The sequence below is a fragment of the Camellia sinensis genome, chromosome 14 (genome assembly GCF_055761805.1).
Source record: "Camellia sinensis isolate YWXY chromosome 14, ASM5576180v1, whole genome shotgun sequence".
Taxonomy (NCBI): Eukaryota; Viridiplantae; Streptophyta; class Magnoliopsida; order Ericales; family Theaceae; genus Camellia; species Camellia sinensis.
The window spans coordinates 28207088-28217741 of record NC_138974.1 but is presented as its reverse complement, the minus strand read 5'-3'; the positions used below and the strand labels follow the sequence as shown (position 1 = coordinate 28217741).

Here is a 10654-nt window from a genome sequence, read left to right as displayed (position 1 = left end):
ATATTTGCCTATCATCTTATATGACATTTTACTTTTACTTGGCACTAGATAGATGAATTAGCACTAATTACATTATTTAGTACCATTTGTAAACAGAACACAGTGGCCATTACCAATGCAATGATAAGACACATGTGACTAATCTTAAATACAACGGTAAACAAAATGATCACATAACCACTTGGTATTCTACGAGCAAGTTACAAAAAAATTTAATGAGTGGTACTAGCGATTTTAAATATTTTATTAAATATTTTAAATAGGTGTGAGATTCTTATAGAATTCACACGGTGTGAGTCTCACATCTATATGAGATATTTAGTAAAACATTTGGTAAAAGAAAAATGTTATAAAAAGTCTCAAATTTTCTATCAAATAAATGACCAAATATCTCACATGGGTGTGCGGACCCTACACTCATATGAGACATTTGGTCATTTATTTAATAGAAAATTTGAGATCCCTAACATTACTCTTGGTAAAAATATTTAAAGTTCCTAATATTTTTCATTCTTAATTTATAGTGTTCACTTAATATCATGATAATGAGCATTACTCTGCTATTTTATCACTTTCGATACACGAAAAAAGTAAAGAAATAAAAATAGGAATATTGTTCAATGTGCCCAAACACACCCATATGAGACATTTGGTCATTTATTTGATAGAAAATTTGAAATCCCTAAAATTACTCTTGGTAAAAACATTTAAAGTTTCTAATATTTTTCATTCTTAATTTATAGTGTTCACTTAACATCAAGATAATGAGCATTACTCTTCTATTTTATCACTTTTGATACAAGAAAAAAGTTAAAAAAAAATAAAAATAGGAATGTTATTCAATGTGTCCAAATACACCCATATGAGACATTTGGTCATTTATTTGATAGAAAATTTAGAATCCCTAACATTACTTTTGGTAAAAACATTTAAGGTTCCTAATATTTTTCATTCTTAATTTATAGTGTTCACTTAACATCATGATAATGAGCATTACTCTGCTATTTTATCACTTTTGATACAGGAAAAAAGTAAAAAAATAAAAATAGGAATATTATTCAATGCGCCCAAAAAAATTTTTGTCCATTTACTTTTAATTCAGGCCCTATTTGGTTTGTGATTTTTTTGATTAAAAAAGATTTTTAAAAACTCAAAATACCGTATCGTATATATCAATTAATCATTTTTTCTTCTTCTTCTTGCAACTATCAATTTAATTAAAAAATCATTTTAAATATGCTAATTTTCTTTTTAAATCTAAAACACTAAAAATGTGAAGTTGCCAAACCCCACTCAATCTAAGAACCAACGGCACTCAATCTAATATAAGAACCAAAGAACAGTCTTCTCTTCCTTTTTTTTTTCTTTCTTTCTTTTTTTTTTTTTTTTTTTTTTGGATCCGAAGGAAATTCCATTAGATAAAACCAAAGAATAGTCTTCTCTTGTGGCATGTTTGTGGATTATTTAGAAGAAAAAAAATGAAAGAAAGAAAATGGCCAAACAAATCTAGAGTGGAGGAGTATACGTCACCATGGAATAAACTTTTTTAGTTTAAATTTTTGATAATTTAATTATTTTAATCTAACTAAAAAAATTATATTTGAAAAGAATTTTTTTTAATAGTTTAATTGATGTTTTGAGAAAAAAAATTACAATGATTATAATTTAAATTTGATATTTCATGTTATTAATTATTTTAAATTTTTTTATCAATTAAAATAATCAATAAACCCGCATCCCAAACGGCTTACTTTTCGTTGCTATTGGGCCCATTTTGCTATTGGGCCCATTTTGTTTATGGTTGTAGAGAAGAGATTGATAGTGCGATGAGATCTACTATCTTTGTGTTTGTTTTGGGAGATAGAGATGAGATCCACTATCTTTGTATTTGTTTTGGGAGATAGAGAAGAGATTCGTAATCCCCTCTAGATTATGAATCTCCTTGGGGAGCGGATTCGGATGGGCCTCTAGCACACTGTGTACTAGAAAAATAGTCCGTCGGACTATTTTTTTTTTTATATATATATTTTTTTAATTTTATACATGTGGGCCCATTTTTTTTTTTTGAACATTAATGTTTAATTTTTTGTATTTTTTCGTTAAGTTTTGTTTCATAGTTTTTTTTTTTGTTTGTTTTTTTCTATTTTTTTTTATTTTTTACATGTTGGAATTTGTTTTGAACATTAATGTTTAATGTTTTTGTATTTTTTTATTTGTTTTATTATTGTATATTTATTTTATATAAAAATAATTTAACAATCTCTACACCAACAATTATTATCAAAACAAATACAATTTTACTTAATCTCCTCACCAACAATTCACTCACTATTAATCTCTTTATTATAAATTCTCCATTTTATTTTTGAAAACAAACGGACCCTTGGTGTGGACTCGCACTCGCACACACAAACACAGACACACATTTGTATTTTGTTTGACTATCATGACCAAGGTTTTAAAAAGCGGGTTACAACCGTTACGTAATGCCGTTTACGTAACGGTTGTGGTGGTTATCGCCACCCGTTATAGTCGCTTTTGCGGTGTGATTGAGATTTACAGGTCTGTCGGCCATAGCAACTGTCGTAGCGGTCGTAATGGTGTTGTAACAGCCGTAACAGCCTGTTCCGCACCGTTACATAACAATTCCGAATTGCTTTTTTCAAGAAAAAAAAAAAGAGCTGAAAATGGCAAAAAAGGGATAGAGAGAGAAGAGGAAAGATAGAGGAGTTACAAATAGAGAGAGAGAAAATAGAAAATAAAGAATATGTTATTGATTTGTTGAAGCTATAAGACCTATGCTATTTTATTCAACTGTTATCACTCAACCATTTTGTTTGTGTGTGTCTATCTATATATTGTTTGAAAATAATAATAAGTGTGATCATTATCTATTTGGCTTGATTAAAAAATATATATATATATATATATTTAGGCTCTTATTTATTCTCTTACTTTTCTCATTGTTTATCTTATATATAATAGTTAGTAATTGATTTTTTGTAAAATATCTAGAAAACATAACAGCTATAATTATATATTAATACATATTTTATACATAGCAATTTTTTTTGATTAGTTTATTTTATTTTTATTTACAAGTTATTCAAAAAGAGAATAAATATTCATGTGATCCAAACCCACCAAAAATAAAAAATAAAAACTTTATAATTTATTTATTAATTTTTATATGATTACATTAGCATGTATAATTTATTTTTTGAAACTATTCAAGTTAAAATTTGCATAGACTTCCACAAGTATAATAATTAAAAATAATAATTTTATACATCTAAATCCAATAACAATTTTTTTTGCCACAATCTTAATATGGATTTATGACATATAAAGTCATTAATTATTAAAATAAAATGTAAAAAACTCAATTTATAGTGATTTAAAAATATAAAATATATTGGATCATACTGCAAAATTTACAAAAATTTATCAATATTTATTTTAAAACCTAATAAATATAATTACGTTACAATCATTATACTCCGCAATTACAACCGCATCACCGCAACCGTTACGACGACCTCAATCACTTTTCAGAACCTTCATCACGACACATCCCCCAAGTCATCTCTCCCATCTTATCATCTATTTATATTTAAATAAAAAAGGCCCCAAAAAGAAATATTACTCACAACATTTGAGTTATGTGAGCAATGCCCGCTGTGTTTCACTGTTCACTGGAGTGAATCCTCTTTTGCTGCTCTCAGCTCCTTGAGATCTGTTCATGAGCCTAAACTGCTTTCTGGGTATTGCTTAAGTTTCTCAAGTATGTATTACATTCAAAATATATATATATAGTATTTTGTCCTTTATTTGTTTATCTACTTGCTTATTTATGCCTTAATTTTAGTTTCCAAGTCCAATGAAATGAGAAACAAAAAATTCACATTTCTACCTGCTAAAATGATTTGTATTGTTTACTTCCCAGAAGATTTTCTTAAGGGTTGTATTTGGATCATGGATTTATAGAGTAATTTGTGGATTGAAAATAAAAAATTTCATTTCTCTTTTTCCTTTGCTTTTGTTTTCCTCTCACAAATCCAAGATTCAAAACAATTGTTTGCTGGTGGAAAGCTTTTGTTGACAGTTTGATAAGTTTGAGACTCTGTTTGGTTCATAGATTTGAGGGCCTTTTCCCTTTCCCTTTCCAAATCCCATTCCAAATCCATGAACCAAGCACATTAGGTGATAGTGAAGTCAGGTTTCATGGTTTGATTTCTCTGCTTCTAATATTGTATTTTTCTTGGGTAGATGGCATATGATTGAAAAAGAAAATTGGGAATCATTCCAAAATCACCAGAACTTTTTTATACAAACCCTATATCTGCTTGGCATCCAGCTAGTTCTAGACTAGTAATGAAAAAGAAAAGAAAAGAAAATTTGTAGAATTGGATTTCTAATGAATTGACTTATGTTTGCTTATCTTGCTAAGCTGTCCATTGTAGTTGTTCAACTTAAAAACCATTCTTTGTTGCTTTGTTCATTGCAGTTTTGGCACATTTTCTGAGCTCCATCAGTGTTTGATTAAATTCCCAAGTGGAGGCAATCCCTAAACAATCAAACACCAGTTTGTAGAAAAAAGCCATGGAAGAAGAAGATAACTATACAAAAGATGGGACTGTAGATTACCGTGGTAATCCGGCCAATAAGAAGAAAACAGGAACCTGGAAAGCATGCCCTTACATACTAGGTATTTATGTTTTCCATTGATTATTCATGTTACCCGAAATTGATAATTTTGAATAATTTTTTATTTTTATTTTTTTGTTTATGTACAGGGTATGAGTGTTGTGAAGGATTGGCATACTATGGAATAAGCTCCAATTTGGTGCTTTATTTCAAGCATCAACTCAACCAGCCGAGTGCAACTGCTTCCAAAAATCAATCAGAATGGTTCGGGACGTGCTACATCATACCACTGATTGGTGCATTTGTTGCCGATGCCTATCTAGGAAGATATTGGACCATTTCCTGCTTCTCAATTATCTATGTCTTTGTAAGTCTGGTTTGTTGAATTTCATCTATGCTTATCAACTCGGTGAACTTATTTGACTCGGTTTTATGTTTGGTTTTGAATCATTTTAGTTTGAATTGATTCGTTTTTTGCTGTGAAAAAACTGAATATGTTTCAAATGCATCTAGGGAATGACACTGTTGACATTGTCAGTGACAGTGCACCGCTTCATGCCAACCTGTTACACAAAAGATGATTGCCACCCGACACATGCACAGAGTGCAGTCGTTTTCGTTGCACTTTACCTGATAGCACTGGGGACCGGTGGGATTAAGCCTTGTGTCTCATCCTACGGTGCAGATCAGTTCGATGATGCTGATGAGACCGAGAAGAAGCACAAGAGCTCTTTCTTCAATTGGTTCTACTTTTCAATCAACGTTGGTGCACTCATTGCCTCTTCTGTGCTGATCTACATACAGGACAATGTGGGTTGGGGATGGGGGTTTGGCATTCCAGCGGTGACCATGGCGATTGCTGTGGCGAGTTTCTTTTCTGGGACCCGCTTATATAGGAACCAGAAGCCTGGGAGAAGCCCTCTGATGCGCATATGTCAGGTGATCGTAGCATCGTTGATGAAATATCGGGTTAAAGTGCCAGAAGACAAGGCTCTTTTGTATGAGACTAAAGATGGAGAGTCTGCTATCATAGAAGGAAGCCGCAAGCTTGATCACACGAAAGATCTTGGGTAAGTGTTTGAATTTTGAATTGATGAATGTGGTTTTGGTTGATTTCTTTCAAAATGCATAGACATGTAAAATGTTTCCTCTTTTTGGTTTAACAAGGTTTTTAAATCAATCAATAGCTATGTCATAATTTAGTATCTCCTGAGTGATATTTGGAATTGATTTTCAAAGCAGAAGTTAAAATTACCACGAAAAAGATGACAAAAAATTGTACTGTCATGGTTTTGACTATAGAAGGTGTCATATTGTAATTAACTGTGCGAAGGGCTATAATATTTGTTTTTGAAACCATGCATGTGAAACACAGCCAAGGGCGGGAACTTAACATAATCTCATAGAATTTCTGAATAGCTCGACAATCATTCATGAGTGATATTTGGAATTGAAATCCAATGTTGAAGTTAAACTCATCATGAAAATGATGACAAAAATTTGAAGGACTGTCATGGTTTTTTATCAGAGTAGTGTCATATTCTAAGAAACCTTGCAAAGGGCTATAAAACTTGTTTTGAAAACCATGAATGCAAAACACAGTCAAGGGCGAGAACTTAATATAATCTCCATAGAATTTCCAAACATCTTGACAGTAAACTGAAATGTGGGAATGGTTCAATATTTCTTTTTCTATTTGGTTTTCCAATTATTACCCAATGTTCTTTTGTGCAGTTTCTTTGATAAGGCAGCTGTGGAGATACAATCGGATCATAGAAATAGCTCACCGGACCCATGGAGACTCTGCACAGTGACACAAGTCGAGGAGCTTAAAGCCATCATGCGATTGCTTCCTGTATGGGCAACCGGCATCATCGTCTCCACATTCTACAACCAAATGGGCAATTTCTTTGTGTTGCAAGGAGAGAGAATGAACACTCATGTTGGCAACAGCAGCTTCAAGATCCCACCTGCCTCACTAGGCATTTTTAACACCCTCAGTGCCCTCTTCTGGGTCCCAGTCTATGATCGAATCATCGTCCCAGTGGCTAGAAAATACACTGGACACAAAAGTGGCCTGACACAACTCCAGCGAATCGGCATAGGACTCGTCATATCAATCTTTTCCATGTTATCCGCAGGGATTTTGGAGCTTATTAGGCTTAAAATAGTGAAAAAGAACAACTACTATGATCTCCCGGAGATGCCCATGTTGATTTTTTGGCAAGTTCCACAATATTTTGTCGTTGGGTGTGCGGAGGTGTTCACGTTCATTGGGCAGTTGGAGTTCTTCTATGAGCAAGCACCCGATGCCATGAGAAGTCTCTGCTCTGCTCTATTGCTCACAACCGTTGCACTAGGGAGCTACTTGAGCTCTCTTTTGGTGACTATTGTGACCTCTATTAGTACTAGGAATGGGAATCTTGGGTGGATAGCGGACAATCTCAACCGTGGTCACCTTGATTACTTTTTCTGGCTTTTGGCTGTGTTGGGTGTGCTCAATTTGGGAGTTTATCTCTTGGTGGCAAAGTGGTACACCTACAAAAGGCCAGTGGGGACTCTCCGTTCAGATAAAAAATAGTTTGAAAATAAAATATTTGATATAAATTGAAATTATGGGTGATGTAAGTTATACCCAAAATGAATCTAGTCTATACTTTATTTTTTGATTACTTTTTCTGATTTTGTAGCATTGTTGAAAATGAAGTGTCAGTGTCTTGTAAACAATGTACTTATAGTAACGAAATTTTCATTTTTGTTTTCTTGGCTTTTACTAGTGTGATTCTAGCTAAATTTTTTTTAAATACGACCTGTTTAGTATGTTTAAATATTGGTTGATACATTTTCATATCGGATTTTCATTTTTTTCATATTTATACGCTTCGATATACTGGTTAGAATGGAAATAATTTGTCCAACAATTTTTTTTATATTTAAAAAAAGAAAAAATGTCACAGTGTTGAGAATTTACTCTCACGTGATTTGGTGACCAAGAGGATATGAGTTCTACTTTTTAAGATGACTAGAAGTGAGACTTGTGTGCATCAATTATGGGATACTAATTCTTTGCCATTCCACTCTTGGTAAGATTAGGATCAAGTTGTGGCTCAAAGTTGTATTGAGAAAGCACTTTCAGATTACTGTATCCATGTGCAATAATATTTGTTGATGGATAGTCTAATTATTATTATTATTTTTTTTTTTTTGTCTTCTCAAATAGTAAAAACAATTGTGTCATACTTAGGACACAAGTCATTATTGTGCTAGGGATGGCAATTTCACCACATCCATCGCGTAGATTTTTCAAACCACGATATGAAAGCGGAGCAGGAATATACTTATTAATGGCGGAATCAAAAAATTAAGTTAGAGGGGACATTTATTAATTATAATTTTTTGTTTTTAAAAAAAAATTATGAGTAACATTAAGATAATAATAATTTTACGAGATAAATTTAAACATAAAAAATTACATATTCATTATTAATAAGAACAAATCAAAATTCTATAATAGTGTGGAATGATTCGGTGTGGGATGATGATGTAAGTTTACAATTTTAGCACAAAAAATTATAGATCAAAATTCCTAATTTTAAAAAATAAAACACATCATTTATAGTACAAATTATTATAAAATCTATTTAATTTTTATTTGGTAGAAAAATATTAAAGAAATGAAATTGCTCATAAATGATGTGTTTTGAATGAAAATTATTAAACAATCTTAGGGCATGTTTGATTGGGTGGATTGGAGCATGGGATTGGGATTATTAATCCGTGGGCCCAATTATCCTATGTGTGTTTTAACATTTTGATTTAGGATTAATAATCCAATGGATAATTAATCCAGCAAATTTGTAGGATTATTAGTAATGGGGTAGGGGTGGGATTATTAATCCAATGGATATTAATCCAATTGGATAGTGAATACCACACTAATTTAATAGGATTATTAATACTTCACTATTAGTGTTGTGAATCAAACATGACCTTAGAGTACCACATGACGTTACCTACGTGATACTCAAAGCATAGAAAATCACAAATCACACTAAGTGGTATGTCAACTACTTGAAAATAATGAGTTCATTATATCCAATCTATAATATTTTTCGCTACATTATTGATTTAAACTACTACATAAATAATACCACATAGTGTTTTCAAAATATCAAATAACTACTTGTTATGAACAATATAATAAATCCTTAGCCAAAGAACATGTTAAGAAAAAAAAAAAAAAAAAAAGAGAATATATGTTATACATAACAATAACAAAATAAAACAAACAAACAAACAAAAAATTTAAAATTGAGGGGGGCACGTGACCCCCCTAGCCCTATGCTGCCTCCGTCCCTAATACCCATATCTCGTTACTCATGTCGTCTCGTTATATTTATTATATGTATATGTATATATAATATATGATTTAATTTTTTAAAATTAAAAATAATTGAAACCTTAAAATAGTACTCTTAATATTCACTTTTACTGATTTGTTTTATATTTTAAATCTTTTAACTATTATCATTTACAAATTATTATTCATAATACTAAACTTGTTACGGAAAATATATGATTTCTCACAAGTAAATCAATCAATGAGAATAAAATTAATGCAGAAAAATTAAATCAATAACAATATAAGAATTTTACGTAGTTCCCTCAATATGAGGTACGTACATGAGATCAAAATCCGATTCCACCATCAACCAAAAAAGTTTTCAAACGATTACAAACGAAACATTAATAGTCTTACAAAACCACCCTTAGGAATAATCACAAATAATCAAGAGAAAAAATCTTATCAAATAGACGAACAAAAATCTTCAAAACAGGTTAAAAAAGACCCAAAATAATGTCCCAAATCAATCTCCATAGCAGAACCTTTTCGGATGAAAATAACAAAGTGAAGCTCCAAGCAAATACACACAGCCACCTAACAACCAAGATTGAACCCACCAATTGACCTTACACAAAGGCACTCACACAGCACGCTTATGTATCACAAACACACCCACCGAAACTTGAATCAATTTTCTGTAGCCGCACACCTTCGGAAAAACAAAGACAACATCTATATATATCGTTGAATCTTGGTTTTTTTTATCAAAAATTTAACTGTTACCAAATTGAGTATTAAATACTCATTGAGCCTCTAAAAGTTAGATATAATATATTAAAAATATATTATAATCAATTCCAAATCAAACTAAATTCTTTAATAAACTAGTTGGGTCCTATACTCCAATAAGGACGTATATCCAACAATTCTCCCCCTACCGACTTAGGTAGAGACATCAACCATACCCGCCAAAGTTCGACACTTTAAATGTTTGTCCCTTGACAAAGTCTTAGTCAACATATCCGAAATATTATCATCCGTGTGAACCTTTTCAAGTTGTAACAATTTCGAATTTAACACATCACGAATCCAATGGTACCTCACATCAATGTATTTTGATTTCGAATGAAAAGTAGAATTTTTACTCAAATGAATAGCACTTTAACTATCACAATAAAACACATACCTTTCTTGCTTCAAACCCAATTCTTGCAAAAATTTCTTCAACCACAACTCTTCTTTGCAAGCTTCCGTAATGGCAATAAATTCAACTTCGATAGTTGAGAAAGCAACACATTTTTGTAATTTAAATTGCCATACCACAGCTCCCCTTGCAAAAGTCATCAAATACCTTGAAGTAAATTTCCTAGAATTAACATCACCTGCCATGTCAGAATTCGTGAACCCATCGAGCGTTGACTTACCATCACCAAAACACAAACACACCTTCGAAATCCCTCGATGATATCTGTTGGCTTTTTGGCTTTCGAAGGTTACTTTTGTAATTGTGAGCGTGCCAGCAAGGATCAATCGGTCCTTACAGAATTATAATTGCCAAACAATTATTCAGACGATTGTGTTATGGTTCTTTTGGCCTCAATAAAGAAGACTTTTACTGGTGGCTTACTGGTAATTTGACTTCAGAGAACTTGAGCATAAAAA

At 31.7% G+C, this 10654-nt stretch overlaps 1 protein-coding gene across 4 annotated transcripts; it reads left to right on the top strand.

The window, feature by feature from the left end:
- Positions 1–3609: 3609 nt before the first annotated feature.
- LOC114293682 (protein NRT1/ PTR FAMILY 8.2) lies at positions 3610–7409 on the top strand. 4 transcript variants are annotated; one of them, XM_028237791.2, is made up of 5 exons: positions 3610–3784; positions 4508–4708; positions 4797–5014; positions 5161–5717; positions 6382–7409. In XM_028237791.2, exons 2-5 carry the CDS (start codon positions 4603–4605, stop codon positions 7226–7228), a joined length of 1728 nt encoding a protein of 575 aa, XP_028093592.2. In that variant the 5' UTR covers positions 3610–3784; positions 4508–4602; the 3' UTR covers positions 7229–7409. The 4 variants fall into 4 exon arrangements, with proteins under 4 accessions (XP_028093592.2, XP_082761751.1, XP_082761750.1 ...); XM_082905625.1 differs by having other exon boundaries at positions 3630–3784; positions 4815–5014; XM_082905624.1 differs by having other exon boundaries at positions 3635–3764.
- Positions 7410–10654: the final 3245 nt, after the last annotated feature.